Raw genomic sequence first — 25,542 nt, forward strand, 5'->3', positions numbered from 1 at the left:
AGGTGGTCAGTTGTAGTTAGTCAAGTAGCATGACTATTTGGGTTATATTAAGCATACAGTGGGGCCCTGAGTGGCCGAGTGGTCTAAAGTGCTCTCCGTTATGGATCACTGCCATCTCACCTCTGTCTGTGTGGGTTCGAGTCTCAAATTCGGCCTATGTGGGTATGTGAGAAAGCTTGCCAGTAGCTTCTCATGGGTCGGTGGTTCTTTTCGGGGTTTTCCCAGGTTCTTCCTCCGTCATTAATACTGGCCGCCATGTATAGCCTATTGTGTGCTGAAAAATGGCGTTAAACCCTACAGCAACAACAACAGCAGCATACAGTAGTACTAAGGCCAGACATCAGCATAAGCAGATTATGATATAACAATGCATTGTTAGCTTGGTTTGTCAGTATGAACAAAGGATTTGTTTGTGTAACGATAGATTCCAGTGCATTTTATGTCAAAGTTTGGGGCTTCTTGTCATGATGCCTATGATTTTCTCCACTCCCACCCCAAAAATTTGTATACAGTTTTTAACAGCCAAAAATGTTGTTGCAAAAAAAATCACCAGATGGTATATTTTATTGCCAATATGGAGAAAAAATCGCAGTTTGCGACATTGGCGGCGCCCAGCATGATATTACATATGCATGACATTCACAGCTAAATAAATAAAGGCGTTTAAGAATTAAATGAGTGATAAATTGATGCAAAGCACCTGAATTTACTTTATGGATCCCATATAAACCCACTTACAAGTTGAGTCCAACTGCAAAATGCACAGAACCAGATCTGCAATTGCATAATGTGCTGGCAGATCTGGGTCTATGCAGTTTGTGAGGAGTAATCAGTAAAACAAACAACATACCCTGGTCTGCAGGCACATCAAACTATGGCAGATGAGGATCATTGTTGTTTGCGGTTTTTATTGACTTACAAGCAAGTAATGTACACTAAGATCAACATAATGTTATTGGAGATCTACCTGATTGAGAACATTTGGACAAGCACAGCTGCAGGTTCTGGTGACATTCTAGGTTAAGAGTATCTTGCAAGGATTATCATATCAAAGACATTAAGTATAAAAATGTAAAAGGAAATATACTGATATAAAACAAATCACACAAAGAAACATAATACATTGTCATAACGGTGCATGATATGGACTGTTTCAAAAGGTTGAATACCTCAGATTCAGTAAACCTGTTTTACTCAACAGCTTTGCAGCAAGCTATTTAAAATACAGTACAATGGTAGTTTCATTTATGTCAAGAAGTAAGCTAATTATAATGTTAAAGTATTGAAAAATGATTTTGAAAAGTGATGTAAAGTTTGCATTATTGACTAGATATGGTAGAATCCCAGTATTCTTAGCTGTGAAATCACATACCTTTTTAACGTAATATGTGAAATGAGTCATTTCCTGTGTCTTTTTATTACAATTTTGTTTACAGTGTTATTTTTTATAAATCAACAAGATGTACCTTAATTAAATAGGGTACTTATTCTATTTGCAAAGTAATAACATGTGCATACTTGTTTTAGTACAGCTAAACCATCCAGTAATCTATAAAGATTTTTATGTGGGAGGGGAAATCAGTCTGAGTCATTCTGCACAGACCGGTTCTTTGCATATTGTTTGACTGGAAAATAGTTTTGATTTTAATTTGTGAAATAAAATGAAGAGTCGGAGAAACAGTCTATAATTGCTCTATCTCTGACAATGTTGGTTAAATTCTTTGTCATCTAAGAGTATTGGGGTAACTACAGTAAAAAGTTAACTTGTGCAAATGATGTCATCTTTATCCATATGCAGTCAGAAGCATTGATGTGGATTAAGGTTGATGTTCTGGGTTTTATTCTTTGCATGTAATTTTACTATTATCAGATTAAATGCTGCGGAATAAATGACTACAAGGACTGGAACAAAAATAAATATTTCAACTGTACTGATGAGAACCACAGTGCTTTAAAGTGTGTAGTCCCCTACTCCTGTTGCAAAGATCCAGATGAAATGACAGTAAGTGCAGTTGATTTTAGAAAGATATATTGTTACCCTTTTCCATCCATTAATCTTTCCTACCTTCGATCCATCATCGGTTCTCTTGCACTGGTTAAATTTTGTATTTAAGTCAATTTCACATGCACATTTTGCTGCAGTGTCACCAACTTTGTTAGTGCATCCCCCTCTCTTCCAAAATTTTGCAAATGTGACTGCATTTCATATTTAGTGATATTTGTTAAATTTACAATTAAGTTTGTTTCTGGTACATTTATGATTGCAGAATCATAGCATTTGAAGTGTCAGTGTGTCAGGATGAATAGATTGTGCCTATCAAATGTTAGTCACTGTGACCTTTATTTCATGCTTTATTGATTTTGGTTAAGTTTGATGTGTAAGTCATTTGACAGGGAATTCCAATATTCTGAAAGGGAGTGTGGCATATATTTTTGTTCTTTGAACACATATCTTGTTTCAGTTATGTCCACATCTTGGCTACTATTGCATGTTAATTATATTTAGCATGGAAACTAGTTTTTCTTATAATTACATTCATAAACAAATTGGATTAAAATATTTTCATATATACATTTATTTTGAGTATTATCATCACAAATACTTCCTATTGTTTTGATTGGGGGGGGGGTAAATTTAGTAACCTTCAGTTCGTAAACACCATCTCATAATTGACATGTAAAATAAACAAGCAAAAAGATGGGTATATGAGACCAATGTTATTGAAAGTTAATTAGAGCCAATTAATGTTTCTGTAAATTCATAAGAATGTTCTTCACTTTTTGCTGTGATATCTTAAAATATTCAGTTTGATAAGCTATTTGTGACAGAATAAAGAGACTTTATTTTATTTTTGAGGTCATGTGAATGGAAAGCAAAACAGCAGTCTCATTACAACTGGCAGCAGTGTTGCTGTCAACAGCAGAATGCTGACATTTAGTTTGCAAACAAAAAAAGCATAGTCACTTGGAATTTTAGCTCATCTGACCATAAGGCAAAGTGAGCTTTCGCTGTGGTCCTGGTACATCTTGCATCCCCGTTCACATTTGTTGTTTGCATCTTTGTCTCGAAAACCATGCATGTAATTTGACAAAATTTGATAGAAAGCATCATGGCCAGAGGCTCTTCGAGTTTGTTCAAATAGTGCTGATCCACCACCATATATATGTATTCAGTTAATATAAACATAAGACAAAACTTGAAGTAAATTTGTTTTCAAGAACCACTCAACTAAAATTTGACTAAATTAAATAGCAAGGATCTTATTACGAAGTTCTTGCAGACGTATTCACATTATGCCAATTTATTATAAAACATGGTCTGTATTACTCGAGGTAGAATAACTCCAAGAATGTTTTATCTGGAATCAATCAACAGCAGTTGACCAAGTATGACAGAAGTATCCAGGCTGTATGATTTTATGATTTGTTCATATAGCTGCCATTACTAAAAATACAAACATTATTAAATGACTTTTCAAAAACCACTGATTGAATTGGTTCTGGTTTAAATAAAAATCATCTTAGTATGACAGCCTTTCAATTTATTCAAATGATTCTGATCTGTCTCTAAATATGGATGCCGTTGCTAAACAAACAACATCTCCAACAAAATCATGTAGGTTCTGCTCAACAGTTTTAAGTACTTATGAAGGAAGGACAGGTATAAGGGAGGAAGCACATTGGGAAGAATGTTGACATAACTCTTTAAAGAAATTTCTTTACATATTAGATGTTATTAGAGAGCCATAGCTCAGTTGGTAGAATGCCTGACTATTAATCCAAAGTGTGTCTTTGGGAAAGGCAATTAGCTTCCATTTCCTTATCATGATATAGCCAAAAATGTGTTAAAAGTGCAGTTAAAACCCATAAAACAAAATAAAATAGGTGGTATTAGGGAAACATGTTACTGCTTGAGGCAGATGATAGACATGGCTGCTCCCATTTCAGACCTACCAACTCTTGATTTGACCATAAGTCTTGTTGAAATGACCCTTCACATGTGAACGTACAGAATAATAGCAAAAAGTATGAAAATATGGATGTTGCAGTCAGATCCAGAATCTGGCTTGTTCTTGTCTGATCTTGATCCAGATTTCATATTAGATTCAGTGTTGTTGGTCAAGGAACCAGTCTTTTACAGCAGTACATCAGATGCTTTAAACTGCCTATATTTTTTATGCAACACACCAGCATAATCAAGAAAAACACTTTGAAGATGGAAGGGACAATAAGCCCCTTAAAGTGTTTAAAAAGTCAGCATAGCAGTATAAGAAGGAGAAAAAAGGCAGAAAATGCAAAACTTTTGCTCATTGACAACATGCCATGTTGATTTGAAGTCAAACAAAACTAACCCAAAGATTTTGTCAAGTTGAGACATCTAGCAAGAAGTCTTTGATCTCCATCGAGATTGGAACTTATGCTATGAAATGCTGGAGGTAAATAAATCTAAGTGTAGTATACAAATCAGTTTAGTAAAACATAATATGGCCCTTACTGCATTTGTCTGAGATAAAATGCCTGTCCTTTATAAATGCTTGTTTCCATATCAACCATAGCGGTACATTATACATCATTGCACCATACTGAAAACTGATCTAACATAGTGATGTTCTTGCTAGGATTGGCATGACTGCCATATGCTTGAGAAATAAACGTGACCTCATCCAACTTTAGTAGTAATGAACTAAGAAAATTTATATTTTCCAGAATGATCTATACTGATTTCTGAAAGTGCAATAAATTATGTGATGGTGGACTTAATTGATATGCAAGTCTCAAACTAAAGATATTACATGGAAATGTATGTGAAATGGTATCCTGTCACCAAACATATTTGAGATGATAGATGAGTGAGTATTTCAAAATTTACCTAGTTTGCTATTGAAGATGATCCATTTTTTATTTTCAAATACATCAAGAAAAATGGTTCTTGGTGGGTGATTTTTCTCAATGATGCATTTTTTGACCTTTCATTGGAATTTTGAAATGACATGTCTTTAAATCTGATGTATGTCATCCAATTATAAATCTCTGTTCATTTCCCAATTTGTGTATACTTTTCAGTGCCTTTATTATTTTCATTCATTATTCCAATGATTACTAGTGTTTAAACACTATTAAATTTTTTATTGTTCAGTGAGAGATACAAGTCAGAGTAAAATCATTTTGTACATGCAGTCTTCATTAAAGGTCTCTGTATTTCTTTATTACAGCCTGGAGTGAACAATATACTTTGTGGAAAAGGAGCACTCAAAGAGGTGAGTTCTCAATGCATTGTTCATTTTAGTCGAAGCATTAGGCATGAATGGCAAAAGTAATTAATACAGCTATGTGACTAACAGTACTAGCCTCAGATTTATTTTAGCTTTGGATTAAAACACTTCCAGTTAATTTGTTATTGGGGTTGCTGCTCTGGTTTTTGATAAGATAAGCAGCTGAACCCTCCCATAGTCAGACCACGAGTAAAAAATAATTGATTTTTATTGTGTTTGAAAGGGCCCTTTCATTAAATGGCAACATTTTAATCAGTTATTTTAAGTTTACCTTCCATTCTATCACAAATCTTGATTGTGACACCGGAGAAAGCATGTTTTTTAAAGATTAGATTACCAAAAGAACCTGTAAATGGCAATATATTTTTATTGTAAAAAAGATTAATGGACCCAACCTTAAGGCACATAATATAGACAAAAATCCCACAAAAAGTGTCTGACATTATATGGCTTAAGACCACTTTTCTCTGTGTATTTTCTGCAAGATAAATAATGATGACAGTGGCTGATGGAGACCACCAGAAGCCTCATAGAGGCAAGCTATGTAATTGGTGATTGCATTCTTGTTTAATAATTTTTTTAAGCTCTATGGCACCCTGATAAATTTTACCTGTATAATAATTTAATTTAGACAGTGTTTAAAAGATTACCTTGCTTCATCAGTTCATGATTTATGATCAAGCAAATATAAATTTAAAAATAGAGAACAGTTATTTCTTCTTAAAAAGATTTATTGACCACAAATATTTAAAAAAGAAATGAACCATTGCTTATTGTAGTGTTTAGCAGTATCTAGCACCTAATGCCATTAATGAGATGTCACCAGGAATGGTGTATCTGCATGTAGCATTATACACATGCATTGCCGTTTCAGGAGAATTCTATTAATTTTGAGCCATTAAAACATATTGCACAATAATTGAGATTGCTCTATCCCCAGACTCCATTCTACAGCTGAAATTTAAGGGGAAATTTTCTCTCTCCATTTTAATAAAAAGGGGAGAATTTTCAGATTGATGAATTTCATGAATAAATATTGGAATGGTTTCAAAGTACAATGCGGAAATTTTAAAATAAATGTGATTCCTGCAGTCAGTTTTCCAAAAAATTAATCCTGTATTATTAGATATTTATAAGCATGGTTAAGTATGTTATATATATATTTAATGGGACAAAAATACCATAAATTTGTTCCCGTCATTAAAAGAAACAAAATCAAGTAAAATTACATCAGTAGTAATGATAAAACTGACTTGATCCAATTTAATGGAATTCATGACTATACCAACATTTCATAAGGGAACACTTTACACTGCAATTTTATAGCAAGGGATAACTAGAATTTAGTCAAAAGTCATATTTTGCTTAGTCTGGGTAGGAAAGTATTAAAGTTTGTCATTAATTTCATGTTATAGTTAGCTGTTGCTGTATACCCATTTCATTTATTTGTGGGGACCCAGGTGGCTAAGTCATCCAAGGCACTCACCTTTACAGATCACTCTTGCATCTCACCCCTTTCTGAAAGAGTTTAAGTCTTGGTTCTGCCAAATTGGGTATGTGAGAAAGCTTTCCAGGAGCTGATAGCTCTTTCCAGATTCTTTCTGGGCGCTTCCTGCACCAGATATACTGGCCACTAGGTATAGCCCATAGTATGCTGAAAAATGGCATTAAACCCCACAAAACCAAACCAGATTTTAAATTATTGCAGAAACATTTTCTGATCATGTGCACTTTTATTTCTTCAGGATTTGGCAAAAGTGAACAAAATAAACACCATTGGTTGTGTTGATGCCCTGATGCAACTTGCTGAGAGAAACTTGCCAATTATAGGAGGCATTGTGATCGGTATTGCTGTGCCACAACTGCTAGCTATCTGCCTGTCTCGACTTCTGGAGGGACAAATACAGGATCAGAGAGAAAGGTGGAGAAATTACCGACACTAAGGCAAAGAGTGTGGATAAATCCAACAGCGATGTTCATGACCTGCATTGCATCATTCTTCTGCATAAACATATATTGAGTATTAAGCAGGGTTTTACTTTTATAAATGTACATAAAAAAATGAATTAGGCTTAAAGCTTAAGTGTTTCATTGAAACAAGCACAAATATGAAAATATACATGTATCTGTGTATTTTGTATACTTGAAAATTCAGTTACAGTTGAAAATGCAAGAAATATGGTCCTGTTTATTTATTTCTTTAAATAACATTATTTAGCTCTGGACTTGATTTATATCTGCATCTTTTGTAACTGCTAATATTAAAATTCTTCCACTTGATGAGTGTTTGAGATTGGAGATACACAGCTGGAAACAACCAACTTTTACGTAATTCACATTTTACCCCCACCTCCATTATCTCAGCTTAGGTGAACTGCGGAATTCATCAGTATGCAGAGATAAAAATTACTGTAAAATTTTCCAAATTTTAAACTTTTATGTATAAGTAGATTGACAAGATAAAATTATATATTTTTAAAAACAAGTATACTTCTTTAAAAGAGTAAAATGACAATGTTTCATATTTCTTGCATTGCTAAAAATTTTACAGGCTCCATGCTTTCAAGTCAGAAATTTCCCATGATACATTTTTGATGTGATCATAAAATTACTAGGGTAATTGATGTTATTCATAGTTTTATTTTAACCATGAACAAAATTTTATGCAGAGGAAAGCAGTATTTTCCAAAACTTTTAAACTTCAGTATTTTGTGAACAGTCACATTTGGATTATTGAACCAACAAAAGACACTCAAAAGAAACAAGGCAGCATAATATCAGGGATTGCTTGTTACGTCAAATCACACCTTTTATTTGACAGTTTCCAAACCAGCAAAATTGTTCTGGCACTGTTCAATTTTCTCCTTGTCAGTTGACACAGTATCCTGTACAATCTTTCTGAACCTATCTTGGTTTTAGTCCATGATGTAATTGAAGAACACAGTAGTTTTTCAACAGTGGTTATTGCAAAGATATCATGGAATTGCAGAATTATGCAGAGCATAAAATGTACATGCCTTAAAAGAATGCTACTGGGACAATTTTTTCATTGTTTAATCTGAAAAATATATATTTTTGTATTTAAGTGAAAGATTTTTTGTAAAAACATGTTTTTACTAGTATGCACATTTTTCATTTAATGCTACCTGCTATGTAATAGGAATACAAACAGAAAAAGAAATTATCGTGTGACAACACATCTAATAATTTTGAAAGCATTAAAATAAGATTAATATTGACATGCCCATGTTAATGGGACAGGAGACTTAGTGATTATTTTTTCCGATGCTGGCATCATCATTGTCAAACAGTGAGGTTTTGGTTAACCATTTGCAGCAACTCTTTGATTGTAGAGTTGTTATGAAGGCCCTGACTGCCTTTTCATATACAAGCGTGCATATTTTTCAACAGTAAGCTATAATAATTCATAATGGCATATGTATGATAAGAAATCTGCATGTGTTCTCTACATGTATTGCAAATTATGTACTTGAAATTCTTTACCCATGTTGATTTAATTTGTAAGGTGACATTTTTGCCATCATTCTAAAAATTGTATGATCTTCACATATATAAAATATTTTATTGTAATTACCTGTATGGCATAATACCTTATGGTATGGAACTTATTCATTTGTTACTTTGTTTTAGAAAGGTGTTTTTTGTTAAGGTTTCTTTGTAAATTTTCATGGCTTAATCTTGTTATTTATTTCATGAAGGAAGCTACCTCTTGGTAAACAGTTAAACTGGTTTTTAATGGATATCCAATGGACCTACTCATTCTGTCCATTATAAAAAGGTGTCCATTAATTCAAGGTTAATGTATTATTGTCTCACCTGTAGAAACCAGACAAGACATAAATATCACTTTTCTGTATGTGACATCAACAGTGTTGGAAGTTTTTGTGTTAAAACTTTTTGTCATACAAGGGGATAACGTAACACAAAGTTGATGGTTAGATATGGAGTTACAAAGAACAGCTTTTAAAATTACATCTTGTTATTACACACATCTAGTCATTATCTCCAAACACAATATTTTGTCTGTTATAGTCTGATGTTACCAGTGTTCTGTCAGATAACTCGTTTTTTTGTGTATAAACTGTGCATATACTCATCACTGCATTAAACAGGAAGCTGATAATCATCACAGGACGTTCTGTTGATTTATTTTGTCATTTTTCAAATATTTTCAAATGCTTACGAGGTTGTAAAATGTGTTTTAGAAATGGTGTACAACTGTACCAGGATCCTGCCAGTTCTTGTCAATAAAATCAAAAAATACTTTTCAAAATTCGCTTTTATTATAAATTTTAATCTCAATATGTTAGAATTAGTAAAATTATTTATTGAAAACAAATTGTTGCCTAAATATAATTTTCCTGTCATGAATAGAATGCTGTTGAGGCCATTTATAAAGATAGCCAGATTGGAGCAGAGGTCCTAATCGTGTTCATCAGGTTCTTTTCATCCACCTTTACGGTGCTGTAATATATTTTTATTTGAGTGGTTTTTGTCTCGTTTCAGGAAGCACATTTCCATTTGAATTTTTTAAACTAATATTTTGGTAATGATATTCATTTTAAGATGCACCATTTTAGAAGGTACTTTGCAGCTTTTATCAATCACAGCCCAAATTTTCTGATCTCAAATTAATGTTATTTTTATCCATGGAATAAATAGACCTGCCACTTGTCCTGATTTGCACAAGATCATTCCGAATTTTCGTTTCCAAATCTGAAAATACCAATTTTCTGTCAGATTTTGCTGAACATCCTGATTTTTAAAAATACCTAATTTTTTAAAATATACCTTTTAATTTACGATGACTGTGCAAAAAGAGCAAAAATGATGTAGAAATTCTGTGAGGAATACACTCAAGTTATGCCATGAAAATCTATCATATTCCCATTGTCATTTTTTATGCAGATATTTAGTATCTTAATTGAATTAACACCAAACATCAGCATAAAGAATGAAAATGGAAAAATGATAGATTTTTGTGGTATGACTAACATACAATTTTAGTTAAGTAAATAGCATAAGATTCAGCACTTACTTTCCACAACAAAATAATGTAAACAAAATGAATTTACTGTGCTTTGAGTCAGTTTTTTTTAATCAACACATTTACAAGTTAGTGTTGATTGTTTCTCTTCAGATTTCAGAAAGGAAATATTAAGATTTAAAAATCTATGCTTTTTAACAATCATATGAAAACTGATTTTTGATGAGAACTGGTAGGATGACAGCATAATTATCCATATGTATCACACAATGTACTTGGGTATTTTTTTTTCCCACCTTTTCATTTTTTACACTTAGTTAATTCTTACATTCTAGAGCCAGAAGGTTTTAATTGTCATTTCTTTAAAACACTGAACTTTTATTTTTATGCACATTGTTGTTTTACTAAAACTGCTATTTTATTTTTTTAATTAGTGGATATGTTACTGACAGAAAAGAAGCCCAATTTCATTGCAAATCTTTTCTATTTGGTCGAGAGTTAAATCTCTTTCTATATGTGGCATATTGTCTATTCCCTTTTACATAGTTTGTATTCATAATATTAGTAAAACACTGTATGTGATTATGTAAAGGGAGGTAACTCACAGTTTTAGGCTCGTGCTATATTAATCTCCTTTGGATATTGCAGAACTGATGGAACTACTGAAAATTGTGTAGCTCATGGGAACTAAGAATATGTATCAGAAATAAAAGGGAAGTAACTGTGTAAATTGTTTAGGCACTAATGATTCAGAATGGGGAATATACATAAATTTTCTTGAATATTTGATAATTAAGATTCAGATTGCTTATGATGCTATTCATAGTAATCACACCACCAGCAGTGTTCATTCCAGGTATTTAGGTCTACTGGTCATAGACCAGGAGAGCTTATATGGTGGCCTGTTCTTTATCATCCGATGTTTAGTGCTATTGCTACTTCTCCAAACGTCTTGGAGAGTTGCCATAAAACTTCGCACACAATTCACCCTAATTGGTCTTTAAAAAAAATGATCTGATCCGACATTTTGGTCTAGCTGCTATTGCAGTCATCTTGAAAATCTTGTTATCACTACTCCGGAATGGATGTGCATATGAACATGGAAGTTTCACTAAAAGACCTCTTATGATGTGTATTTGGTCTGAAGTAACCTTGGTGCCAATCGGACATCCATTATTGTTGCCTCAACATCCAACTTGAAAATCTTGTCACTCGTAACCAGAATGTTGTATTCGCATTTCATTTTCACCAGAAGGACTTTTTTATTTCTAGTTGGTCCTAATAAAATGTTTCTATTCAAAAATCCAGTATGACCACCATAGTGGCTATGTTGAAAACTTTTCTTACAACTACCACTCCAGAATGGATGATCATATCAGTGTGGGGTTTTCACTAAAGGACCTTTTTGTGGTGTCTGGTTGTTTATATTATTAAAATGGTGCAAATCTGATCTCCAGTATTTCAGCCAGGACAGCCAGTTTGAAAATCTTGCTATTGCCACATTTGCCAGCATCATAATCATGTTATTAATACACCATCTCAGAATGGGAATTTCACATCAAGAGTTCCTATGAAGTCTAGCTGGCCCTAAATTAAATGGTGCTGATATGACCAAAAATATGGCCACTACATTGAGCATATTTTAAATCCTTAATTCTCCTGAATGGTTGGTCATATCAACATAAGGTTTTCATAAAAAATCTTTTGATGGTGTCTGGTTTATCTGAAATGAAAAATGGTATTGATCTTACATCCCAAATGGCTGCACAATGACTAACTTTAAAGTCAGAGATGGTTTCAGGACTCATCAGTTAAAAACTATTGAATTCCAGGAAATTAAATCTTACTGTAAAGCATCCATCTCTTCAAGAGGCTTTTGTTTAAAGGGTCTATGGTTTCCTATTCCCTGTTCTCCCACCTCCCAAAAAAAAACACATTCAGGAGATATAACTTCTTTTAAAATACAAGAAAATAGCATGGAGTACCATTAATTTATCTTCTGTGTACAGTATCATGGTACATTTCACTCTGATATACGAGTTGTCTTTCCGGCTCCAATTAATATGCACATTAAAGCCAACAAGTTTTGTCTTCCTTTACCATATCTTAATATATCGGTAAAACTAATAAAACTCCTTATGTCACATTTGTTATACCGGTTTCTCGTATTTTGTAGTAAAATTTTTTGTAATAATATACAGTAGGTTTCTTTGAATGTGGGTTGCAGCTGTATTGGCCCTTATGCCATTTGTTGACATGTTAAACATACTGTTTGCATATATTTATATATTGTAAATTTGCAAGTCAAAATGTTTTTTTCTTCTTTTTTTTTTCTTTCTTTTTTTCAAGTAGAGATATAGTGCCATTATGGTTTGGTTTGGTTAGGTGTTTTTACAATGCAAAAACACAAGTAGGTTATTTAGTGTTGAGACAATTAGAAAAAAGTACCTTGCCCAGGGCACATCAGATTAGCTGATCCTGGTCCAGTGGCAAGATTCAAATCCACATCCTTTGTAGTTGGAAGTTTGTCATGATAACCATGGCTCCTTGACTGTAATGGTTTGCTTTCATTTTGTATAGGCGTTAGATAAAAATAAACACTGCATTTTGTATACAATAAAACATAACTAATAGATAATCACCGATGTATTTTGCACACCTGTTACACTTAAGTTTGTCAAAATGTGGAAGTAATGTAACTTAAAGGATTTCAAGGCATGTTCAGAGGATTAAAATAGGTTCCAATTATGATGTAAAAATGGACCCTAATTTTAAGTACAATTCCCTCGGCAGTTTATTCCAGATTTTTGTCACCTACTCCATCTGATATAAGGGACCCCATGTGATCCAAAGTGCTCACCATTACATATCACTGCTGTCTCAACTCTGTGTGGGTTCGAGCCTTGGGCTAGGCCAATTTGGGTACATCAGAAAGCTTGCCAGAAGCTTCTCTTGGGTAGGTTGTTCTTTCCGGGGTTTTCCCCAGTTCTTCCTCCCATTTATACTGGCCACCATGTATAGCCTATCTTGTGCTGAAGATTGGTGTTAAACCCTTCATAAACAACAACAACAACCATCTAATATAATTTTTCCAAAAAAATGATGCCAGGTCCAGTTTTAAATTACCTGATAAAAGCTGTCAAGTGGGAGTATAGAAATGCAAGAAGCATACAAGCAGCTTTTAGCTCTACTGGTCATAGACTGGACAATTTTATGAGACGATCTTTAGTCTATCCTGTCTGTCCATTAGCACAGGCTTGTGACTGCTGCTCCTTCTAAATTACTTGAATAATTGCCATGAAACTTGATCTACACATCTTCCCATGGTCTTGTTGGTATTAAATGAAAATGGTGTCACATGGACATGCAGTATGGACACTACTTCAGCCATCTTCCAAAACTTAATATCCCTACTCAACCTGACTACATGGTCATTTCAATAGATGGTTGTCCGTAGTCGGTGGTCTCCTGAATTTGTGGATAGCTTACACTTAGTTTAAGAAAGAGCCCTATTGATCTTGGAAGAAAAAAGTGAAAGGTTATAAGTCACATACCTCAAAGTTTGTAAATGGTTTGTACCATGGGTAAGGATGAAAGCTGTTGAATGACATGATGCTACATGTCTATGGTATGACGCCCCAGTGCTAGACATAACTATAAACTGCCACACTGCACACATCATAGTGATATGACTGAATTATTTTTAAAGCGATGTTAAAAATTTAAATCACACACATGCACCATGGGTAAGGATGAAGCTGTTGTTAAAGACTGAAAGAAAATTTGTTTCTACATACAATTCTTTACTTATCTACATAGAATATAATTAAAATGAGGGGTCATAAATTGCTTTTACATTGCTCTTGTTCAGACACAAGACACGGTCTAGTCTGGATGCAAGAATAGATTAATTTTCATGAACATATGTTGGACATTTATGAAATATTAAGTATAAATACAAATCAAACATGGGCACATAACCAGAAAAATTACTAATCAGCAAAGTGGACCTCGTATGGACATGGGATCATGATAGAATTAACGCCATGCTTCATTAAGAGATCTTAAATGTTTCTAGAGACATTTAACTAGACAAATGTGATTCATGGGCAGATGGCGATAATATTATAAACAAGGAAAACTCTTAGAATACTGATTTCACCTTTTACAGGACACAGGATTTAGTCAAGATTCAAAACCATCCCAATTTTCTTTAAGATATCTGAAGGGTTTCAGGATTTAAATGGTTTGGGGGATATGTAGTTGAAATCAAATTTCAAACATGGGGCAAACGTAATGGCATTAATCAACATAACATGCAGCTCACTTGTACCAAACGTTCATGTCATAAAAAATATAGAGTTAGATATAACTATAAGACATGCTCTTGACTGGTTCATGGTCCTTCTTTGGAATAATGGGCAGTACCTCTCGATTGGTTCAGCTGCTTATTATGGAATAATGAACAATTCTCTTGACTGGTTCATGGGTTTATTTTGAAATAATTAGCAATATTTCATATACATTTCATGTGGTGGATGAGTCTAATATAGTTTATAATATTTGAATTCAGAGACATTTTCAGAAAGTGATTTGATCCATTACAGATAATTTGCTCAGTTCAAGTACATAACTTCATATGAATCTTTATGGGAAACTTGATCTGTGAAAAATTCTAAATTGACTGAGCAAGCCACATGAGATTACTAGTAATGAATGATGTTCAAGATTTCATGGTTTTGTTGTAATTGTTTCATTTGATTAATGTATACTAGTCATATTTGTTCAGATAATTCATTTATAGTTTTATATTTTATACTGTGCTTTTATCTTGCTATCAAGTTAAAATCAAAATATACATAAATAGTTTTCATGTTTTTTAAAAAAATACATATTTAAATTTAAACCCACTGCAAAGTAAAGTTTTCATCATAGTTATACCAGTTTCAATAGAAGAAAATTGATTGGTCCAAATGATTGTTTTTAGTTACCTAAATTTTGAATCTGCTTCTAATATATGTATAACCTATTTTAGTCTTGAATATACTGTATATTAGGAGGTGTGGATATCAAGAATTACAGTCCTTACTCCCACCCCCTGATTCCTTTAGGCTGCCTTATATGTACAAGTCTTTCTTGTCAGTTATGCCATATATTATCATATTTTGTGAGAGGTCAGTTAGCAGTGTTCATCTTTTTGTATAGAACCAGTCTGAAACCGAGTTTCCAAGACAAGTTTTTCTCCACATTTTATTATTTTCTCAGACTAAAACTGTAATGGAGTAAGTTTAATGGTGGAAATCGTGCATGCATGCTTGAGATGTTTGCGTTGGAGTTTAACAGTCATCTGAAATAATGGTTGATGAATTCATAGTTGGATTGTTAATAGAGTTGGGAAATGTTTGGCTTGATGGATCAATAAAAAAGAGATTAGACTTCTAGTCAGGGTACAAAGGTCAGTCTACTTTAGTGAATTCCCTAGTTGCAAGCTGACCAAAATTCAGAATTTCTGTGGAGCATCCACAATACAATTTTGTGTTGTATAGTTATTCTCCACCATGACCAGTGACTTTCCACTCTCAGCTAATCTTCTTGCTGTCATTTGTGGGTGGTCTGAGTGGTCTAAACTGCTTGTCTTTACCAATTACTGCCATCTTACCTCTGTCCTCATGGTATAGAGCCTCAGGCTCGGCCATTATGGGTATGTGAGAAAGCTCCCAGTAGCTTCATGTGGGTCAATGGTTCTTACTGGGGCTTCCCCAGGTTCTTCCTCAACCTGTTATAATGGCCACCATATATGGCTTATCTTGTGCTGAGAAATGGCTTTAATCCCAAGACAATCAACCAACCAACCATCATTTGTTCATGTTCAAAAATCATGATAACCTTTATACCCGAATAAAGAACAAGAGATTGACAATTTCTGCTTCAGGAAATTGAAATGAAGGCAGAGTTGTTTCCTCATTACTTTTAATAGCACTTTCAACATATTATTCAAGACATAACATGGGCACAAGGATTTTATAAGTATATTTGTATATAGTTTAATGGCTGATTGGCACAATCCTGTCTATAGTGCAGAGTAAATTTAGATATGTCAAAAAAAGCACACCAGTACTGTACAGGTAAAGATAATAGCACAATATGGTAAAATCATTAAAATACAAAGATTCTCTCTGTTTAAAACCGGTTTTAAAAAGTCAAAGACCTTCTCAGCCGAATGTTGCTTCTTATGACATGCAGTAGGGTACATTGCAACTATCTGGATTCCTGAAACCACCGGTGTGGTGGTGGAGGCACAAGAAGCACTTAAGTGTCAAAGACATTTCTTTTAACACTAAGGCCTAATTCGGAGGTTCCCAAACTGTGGTAAGTGGACAGCTGGTGGTTTGCAAAAAGGTTGCAGAACAACTGAGAACCTGAACTACTGAGATTAAAATACAAGTTATTCGCTTTTATTTGTAAACAAAAAATGTTTATGATTATCAAGGGTCTCAGTGGACCACATAATTATCTTTCCTAAAGTTCGTTGTACTGTTAGCTTGCTGTTGTACATAGCTTTGCATGAAAGTGCTACATATAAAAAAAAATAATTAAGTGGACTGCTGGGACCTTCAGCAATTTTCCACTGGTCTGCAAAAATAAAAATGTTTGACAACCACTGGTCCAGTTGTTAATACATTAAAACTTTTATTTATCTGGTTAAACCCAGTTTACTGAAAAGCCTGGATAAATTAGTCTAAATCATTTTTGGCATGTGCTTTTTCATAGTGTAATGTATCGCAATGAAAGGTTTCAATGCTGATGCTAACGAAGCAGATTGAAATAGCATGCAGCAGTAGATTGAAGGAAGCAAAAATTGAAACTTTGAAGTACCATAAAATAGCCAGTAAGTAAAATGGTTTGATCATCTAATGAACAAATTTGACATCAGACTTTGTTTTCATTGTACACACTTATTTTTGCTACAGAAATACATGAAAGTCCTCGTGTGATTGATTTACATGTATGCTTATTTTCATGTATAACTTGTTTTCCAGACTTCACAGCACTAGTTTATGTGAATTACAACCAAACTGTTTTTCTTGTTCCCCCACCCTGAGTTAGAATAAACTAGATTCATTGTACTGTTTATTATTCAGCACTAAAGGGTGCTCAGTATTTATTAATAATGTGTTACTTAACAATTTTTTACACTTAATGTGCATTGAATGTGTATGTCAGATCAATATTTAATGTATAGTTATGGAAGTATGTACATGTGTATCAAAAGTAATGTTCTTTGGTCATAAGATTTCATGGTTTTGGAAAATAAACCTATATATCAGGGATTTAATGGTGTTTGTATCTGTTCCAGTTTAAACTGATGTTGAGCTGTAAGTAATGTAGGGTAATGTTTGTGGTGATGTACTCTCTTGTCTTCCCTTCACTATAAAAAGGAAATCCAGTATTTATATTATGCAATTCACTGAATTACAGGATTTTTCATGTGAAATAGTGAATTATCAATTGTATTTTTTACCTCTACTAGTGACTGCTCCGGTAGCCTCGTGGTTAGAGCATCCGCCTCAGATGCAGTAGGTCATGGGTTCGATTCCAGTGAGTGATACCAAAGACTTACAAAAATAGTACTAACAGCCGCCTTGCTTGGCGCTCAGCATTAAGAGGTTAGTGTTAGGACTGGTCAGCCTGGTGTCCAGATAATGTGATTGGATGGGGCATCATGTTACATGTCTGCGGCAGTCTATCAGTTCTTGTATCCTATCATCAAGTTGTTTTTCAGTGAGCTCCAAGTTCAGCAATTTTGTCCTTTTCCCTTTTCCTCAAATTATATTGATGTCACAATAAAGGAAATTTTCGTATGGATCTTTGCTTTCAGTGCATAGTCAGAAGCAGCTGTCATTGTCTCAATGTCTTTTTCAGTCCCTTCCTTTCTTCTTCACTCGTCCCCATAAACAAAACAAAAATATTTGTAAAAATATTTTTGCTTATTTAAAAACAGTGTATGGATATTTTAAACTATTTGATATTAGATATATTAATATTTCTCTCGGCTTAACTGTATTTTATATTCTTAGATTTATTGTGTTCGCTGCAATTAAGACAATATACAGTTTCTATTTTAAAACCTGAATCTCTGTTCACAGACATACCTCTTCGTAAAAAATGATTTCATGCTGAATGCTTCTTGTTTTGCCTGCATTAAGCACCATTATAAGAGAATGGGTTTTTGCAGCTGCATGTGACCGTGGAGCACTCTCTCTCCCATTGCTTGCAAATCAATATCCTTCTGGCATAATTTGCATTTTGAATAGTTCTCAGAGAAAGATCTCGTAATCCAAACTTTCTAATTTTCTTCATCTAGCCAATGAAGTTGAAATCGGCAGCCAGCCATGTCGAAGCGAATGATTCAGATTTAAACCACTGCTACATCCGGACTCTGTACAATCGGAAGTTCAGAATGTACGACTGGGCAGTGGCCAGTTATGAAATATTTCTGTGCCGGCACAAACTTAGCGAGAGATTAGTTTTTTTGTTGTTTTTTTTCCCCTTTTCTTTTTATGTATTTATGTAAAACGAAAACTATTTATTAATTCCTTTTGGTTTTAAGAAAATCAAGGCTTATCAAAGTACCCAGACAATATTTTGAATTTTCAAGGTGTTTTCAAGGTCTTAAAGGAACAATTCATTTTCAAGGTTTTCAAGGTCCCCTACGGACCCTGGAGTTTCCAACACTCGAAATATCAATGGAAATCAACCTCCCCGTCTTTATATGTAACCTGATTCTGAAATTACTTGTTCTGTGAAAGGCTTACATAAAAGAATTGTATTGCATAAGAAATGTGTTGATAGTACACAATAGGCTTGTAATTCCCCTTATATAGACAGAAACTTGACACAAGTAAATAAGGTCTTAAAAATTGACCACTGTGACCTAATTTGAGTAACATGGCACTGTAGCCACCTAGATGCATCCATAAAGTTGCGTTCCTCCATGACCAATAATGCTTGCAAAATTTGCTAAATAGAAAAATTAACCAATGCCATGCTTCGATGAGATGCTTCTGTAATCAACATAGAGCATACAGATAAATTTGAAATATAGGTCAAAGTGATCTTTCTTTGATGTGATACTGTTGTAATAAACAAGATACATATACATATCAAGTTGTATGACTGGCAAATGATTCCTGAAAAGCTGACATCATTGCTAACTTAACTGGTCACTGAAGCATGAAATGATGTAATAGTTTGGCCAGTCATTGTTTAATTCACCCAAGAGGCATCCACACAGTCATACAGTTACAATAATGCTAGAGATGCTGACCTAAATGCTCAACTTAAAACAAAAAATTCATGTAAGTGTGAAATTTCAGATCACAATTACCTATTTTTGGTAGAGGGATATTGCACTGACTATATACTATGTAGTCATTGATATGCAACAAAAATGACAGGGTGCCCTAACTTTGTTAGTGTGATGATCTTGCCAAGATGAATCTAGATACCAAGCTGCATTTCTTTGGAGCAAACAATGAACTGGGTAATTGCCCTAAACATAAATTAGTGCAAAAAATTAGTTACAGTGATGGGGGGCGGAGGTTGAAATAAGTGGTAGTCACCAAAACACATCAACAAAGTTGCATGTTCTTGGACATGCCATTCCATGTCCAAGAAAACCTGTCCAAAATGTTGAACTAAGGTGTTATGGATAAAACAAAAGCTAACACCATACACCCCATCCACATTCACGGCTGGACACAATTTGACAGTTATTTCCCTTCTTTTCTCAGTTCCATAACTGATACCATGTAAATTTTACATCTTGTTTTATAATTATTTTTACTCTGGATGGAAAAGAAATGAAAAAGTGAGTTTTGTTTTTGCATGTTTATAAATGCCTATTAGTTAATTTATTTCTCAATAGAATAAACTATTTTTTACTAAATGACCTGTTTGGGTTTTTCTCCAACACTATCTTTAACTCTGGATGAGAAATAAAATAAATGCAAGCCGCTTCCTTTTATGTATCTAAAAATAAATTGGTCACATAGTAATCTCTTTGAAAAGAGAACAATATTCTTGACTTAAAAAAAAACTTTCCCTGAATTTAACGTCTTCCACTTGTACTGGAAAGGGTAACACAAAATAAATTCAAGCCTTCAAATTGTTTTATTTTAGAAAGATACTTAATATAAGCAAATATTTCCATTGGCATTAACCACACTCTTCCTGGGTTTTCACATTATAGAAATAAAAAAATATTGCACATGAATATCAACTGGTTTAAAAGCTTTCCTATTCTAGAAGTTGATGACTCCAAACAATGTGGGCACCATTTTAAGTGTGTCAATTTGGGCTGAGAGAGATGCTCCATAAGCTCTAGCACTGCCCACGTCCTGTTCCAACTTAGACTCATATTCCTGAAAGAAAGAAAAAAAAAGACAAATAATTAAATGTGCCACCTGGACAGAGTTGTTGTAATAAACAAAAATGACAGCAGGATGACCTGTCCTAACATTAACCTCTAAAGTCTAAGCACCTAGCTAGACAGCTGTTAGACTCTTTCATAAGTCTTTGGTAAGATTTGGCCAGGGTTTGAACCCATGGCCTCCCACATTCGGGGCAGATGCTCTAACCATTTAGACCACAAGAGCGGTCTAAAGATGGATGTAAGTTAATGTTACATTCCAAATGTGTACATAACTAAACATACACATGTAGTTTACTGTATGTTCATTTTCAGTTTTGGTGTACCTAATGTACACATGAATTGCACTGATTGTTTCCACTCAAATATGTGTAGTATCCACTGAAGTTCACTCCAGTGCAGGGAAAAATTACTTGGATTTACTAATGGAGTCTGGTATGAGCTACTTTATGATGCCAAGTGATATACTTCGTAGATGTGGAATGTTAAAACCTGCAATAAGTCCTTTAGAAATATGGACTTGATCCAAAAACTGGCCAGGTAGAATTCACTATTGAAGTGGACTTGAAGGAAAGATAAACCTGATGAGACAAATAGAGCAAAAGCCAAATATTATAGACATAGTTCACTGAACTACTCAGAAGCATGCTCTACCAGCATGAGTGAAATAAGATCAACACACTGTGTGTACTGTATTTTTATGGATGCTACCAACATCAAAGGGCAAAGCTGGTTTTGGTACACTCTCAATTTGCAATGAACTTTGCATGTGTAGTAAAGATACCTCTATTCAAATATGCAAGCATTATTTGTCTCCAATTGTCCCTTATTGAAAAACCTGCCATCAAATCATGTCAATTACTTCCCTAGGATTAGTATAAGGAGAAAGTACATATGGCAGAAATAAATGATTAAATGCTGATACAAATTTATTTTATCAACACCACCGCAACCACCATCATAAAAACATGTTTCATATTTTTTTTTAATTGTCTTAATTCACTTTAATTTCATTGATAATCAGATTTAAATGTACAAGAACATGGTAAGTACCATCCCAATTTTTTTAAAACCGATGATAAAATCAAAATAGCAACAAAATGGATTAAGATGTTAAAATTAATGGATAAAATTAAAAAGGAATATGTACTTAAATGAATTTGCCACACTAACACAAAAGCTGTTTGTACGGGGAGCAACTGCATTCATACAGTCCACATTTGTAAATCTAAAATGAATAAACTCGATGTGCTTTATACAGTAAACTCTGGATATGATGAAATCCAAGAGACCCAAGCACTCCTCGTAATGTTTCAATCTCGTCATAACTGAGGACAAACGTGACGCTATATACAAAACACCACAGGGGACCTTCAGATGTGCTTTGTAATATCTAATATTTTGTTTCATCCAATTTCAATATAAACAGAATTCAATGTATTTGGTCTGGTTTGGTGTTTTATTGCATGGCAACACAAGTAAGCTATCTAGTGCCTGGATAACTGGAGTAAAGTTCTATGACTATATCACGGTAGCTAACCCTAGCTGATCCAATGGAAGCCATGCCCTTTCAGTTCTAAGTCTGGCATGCTAACCACTATACCACAATGGCTCCATACTGCATCCATGTGCTTAATCTCTGCCCCCCATCCCCTCCTGTCCAGCTTGCAAAACTTTAACACAAAACTATTACATTGTTGCCACTGGATAAGTGACACAAATGTCTCAGAACATTAAAAAGGATGAGTCTGTAACATACCCCCAACTCTTTCACTTGTTTGCACATTGCAATGTTTTCTTCACTGGCTTCTTTCATGCACTTCTGCAGCTGTCTTATCTCTAGCTCACGATCTGCAAAGCCAAAGCAAACTATCAAAATTAACTTTTCATGTCATCTCACACTGTTCTTCAATACTCAAATATCTGCAATTGTATACCATATTTATCAGATCTGGGGTTAAAAAATACCTAAAAATCAACTGGCAAGACAAGTACTATAAACGTTTACTCCCTCAAAATAAACTTACACTCAAAAATGTCATTCTAGAAATATAAAACTTGATGATGTTAACAATTGAAACTCGACTGTGTGAAATGCTGTTTTCCAGAACATATTCTTTGACACTTCTAACTCCAGTTAATGAAATGACAAATTATGTGAAGAACTCTTGAATTTTCCTTCTTCTGATCTAACATCCCTCTCATCTAAAGTTTTTCAGTCATTTAACATAAATCATGAATCATATTAAAAAGATCCACTGTAATTGACATATTGTGCCTTCACTGCAGTATAGATTCATTCTCTATTTCTTTTTATGCACAAAATGAAATTCAAACTGAATAAACAAGTCTGTTTTCTAATAAAGTTATCAAATACAGCTGCTATAAACTGTCCTCTACGCAAGAGTTTTGAAAGTAAATTTGTTTAGTAATTATGTTTCTATGAAAACAGACTATTCTGTGGCCTAAGTGGTTAGAGCATCTGCCTCAGATGCAGAAGGTCGTGGGTTAGAACCCCAGTCAAGTAATACCAAAGACTCTCAGCATTAAGAGGTTGGTGTTGGGACTAGTCAGCTTGGTGCCCAAGTGTTTGACATCACTATATAAGAGAGAGAGTGAGAGAGAGAGAGAGACATTTTTTATGGGCAATGGGAAGAAACTCTTCTAAATTACCTCCCCTGTCCACAAAGGTGGTTACCATAGTCCTACAATGTAAGACATTGACCCTCATATTTGTTTTTGGGGTCTCTGTCTTACTGCCTATATAATGGCAGGGTGTAGAGTGTTCAATGGTCGACTAACATCGGAATGATAAGTCAAACTTTCAGAAATGTATCTCACACAAAAGGCAGCCCATATCAATGCTTTTCCAAAAATTATTCATATTGCTTTAGTCAACCTTTCGTAATGTCTTTTTTCTAATAAATTCAAATTCTGAAACAAGAAAATGGGTGTGTTTTCAAATTCCGCTAACCTACACTTAAGACGGCTGGAATGCAATGGAAGCCAGGAATGTCAAAATCAGATTAAGTCGAAGTATGTTTCTTTAACTAAACAAATAAAAATATATTAATATTGAAAAAAGTGTTAAGATAGCTTTGTTTCGTTAGAGATACTTGTCATCCTTTTAAACGATTTCAGCATTTTCTGCACAGTTTAGTTGTCTGTGACCTATTCGTCTACTCTCATACCAAATCTACTTCATATACACATGTCCAGAAGGAGTGTAAAGGTAATAAACAAATGCAACAGATTTACCTAAATTCCTCTGTAAAAATCCATGCATGAAGGCCTCTACATCTACATTACACCTATCCCTTGCCTGTTCGGAAGGTGACCCTGAAATTCCAGACAGATGTGATCCATCTAGTGAGGCTGCCTTCATTGCCTGTTGCTGCTGTTCAACTGTTTGACGCTCTATCTCCTTCTGAAGTTCACCTAAATTGGAGTACAAGCTTGCGATAAGTTAAAGTTAACCATGTCTCTAACTGACACTCTATCACCTTCATATAAATTGGACATAAGCTGGGATTAAGTTAAAATAAAATTAATTATGTCTCTCACTGAGAGTCTATCTCCTGAAGTTTACCTAAATAGGTGCACAAGCTAGGATAAATTAAACTGAAATTAATCATGTCTCTAACTGCCCCTCCATCTCCTTCTGAAATTCACCTACATTGGAGCATAACAGACATGATTTGGTCTTCCCAAAAAAAAAAAAATGAATAAAATTTAAGGGGGGTTTGGAGGTCCTCCCCCAACAGGGTCTTGAGGGGCAGTGCCCCTGATCTGGGGGTACATGGGCCAAAAGCCAAAAATGCATTTGACACTCATAAAAAAATGCTCCGGGTGTATAAAATAAACCAAAATAATCATTTGAAAAACTAATAAACTTACCAAAAATGTTCAACTTGAATCCAATAATTTCACTATATTTATTGTCACATAATTTGTTCTCCAATACTATTCATGAAATTTCATGTGTATGTCAGGGTTCACATTGTAATTAAGTCACAATAATTTGTCAATTTTTGCAGCAAATATATTATACTTCTCTCTTTTCATAACAAAATCTGTAAAATAAACACCCAAGTATATCAACTATATACAAATAATCCCATACATTCACTTGTCTTTTTCTCTAATGGAAAACAACCTGTTGATATGCCAGTCGAGCTATTTTAGTGGCTTTGGTAAAGATTCTTTAGCTTTCCTTTTCGTCACCACTGACATTTTTGGCACAACGTGCAGTCATTTATTTTACTTCTCAATGACAGCCTTTTTCCTTTCAAGCTAGTGCTTGTATTGGTGACATGCAGTGAGCATGTTCTGACAGAGGGCTACATCTGTTCTCTATGCAAGAAATCTTTCATCTTATAGTAATTAATTGCTCTTTTTGCAGATGCCTTCTGAGCTTCAACTTTTCCGTATGCAGCTTCTTTTGTAGGTGCTTTTCCAAACTATTCCAACCACGATTACCGTAATTGAGACCTTTCTTGCAGAGGTCATAAAATGCTAGTCCTCTGATGTTCAGTTTTCTTATAAACTGACCAACTAAATTTCCATCAAGCCATTCTGGTTTCCATACATTTTTTAAACCTTTATCTAAACTTTTTGTATCATGGTCTCTCTCAACAACTCAGGACGCCATGTTTTGCAAGTATGCTTCTTCTTTCCATAACCGTCAGTTTCTATTACATGAAGATTCATTGGATGAATTTAAACCTTTGACCAATCAGAATACTCTTTACAAGAGTCGTATGCTAACTAATATATGGAACAAATAATTTACAAGGGTCGTTGTGGAATAGGAATGGACAGACCGTTTT

The 25,542-nt window shown here is 34.1% G+C and overlaps 2 protein-coding genes across 5 annotated transcripts in view; one reads left to right on the plus strand and one right to left on the minus strand.

The window, feature by feature from the left end:
* LOC149773823 (tetraspanin-33-like) overlaps nt 1-17,612 on the plus strand; it is a 33,775-nt gene extending 16,163 nt beyond the window's left edge. The window contains exons 4-6 of the mRNA XM_089945976.1: nt 1,871-2,002; nt 5,214-5,258; nt 7,019-17,612. Coding sequence (XP_089802102.1) covers nt 1,871-2,002; nt 5,214-5,258; nt 7,019-7,216 — 375 coding nt within the window. The 3' untranslated portion in view covers nt 7,217-17,612. The remainder of the gene's footprint in view (nt 1-1,870; nt 2,003-5,213; nt 5,259-7,018) is intronic.
* A 2,823-nt stretch (nt 17,613-20,435) lies between these two features.
* The window catches only part of LOC149773824 (uncharacterized), a 34,635-nt gene continuing 29,528 nt past the window's right edge, over nt 20,436-25,542 (minus strand). For all 4 annotated transcript variants that reach the window (XM_089945973.1, XM_089945972.1, XM_089945971.1 and 1 more), the window contains exons 10-12: nt 23,972-24,151; nt 22,473-22,564; nt 20,436-20,705 (exon numbers count right to left, since the gene is read on the minus strand). In XM_089945973.1, coding sequence (XP_089802099.1) covers nt 20,586-20,705; nt 22,473-22,564; nt 23,972-24,151 — 392 coding nt within the window. In that variant the 3' untranslated portion in view covers nt 20,436-20,585. The remainder of the gene's footprint in view (nt 20,706-22,472; nt 22,565-23,971; nt 24,152-25,542) is intronic.

This window comes from Sinohyriopsis cumingii, unplaced genomic scaffold, assembly GCF_028554795.1.
Source record: "Sinohyriopsis cumingii isolate HCF-2022 unplaced genomic scaffold, ASM2855479v2 utg000552l, whole genome shotgun sequence".
In the NCBI taxonomy this organism is placed as follows: Eukaryota; Metazoa; Mollusca; class Bivalvia; order Unionida; family Unionidae; genus Sinohyriopsis; species Sinohyriopsis cumingii.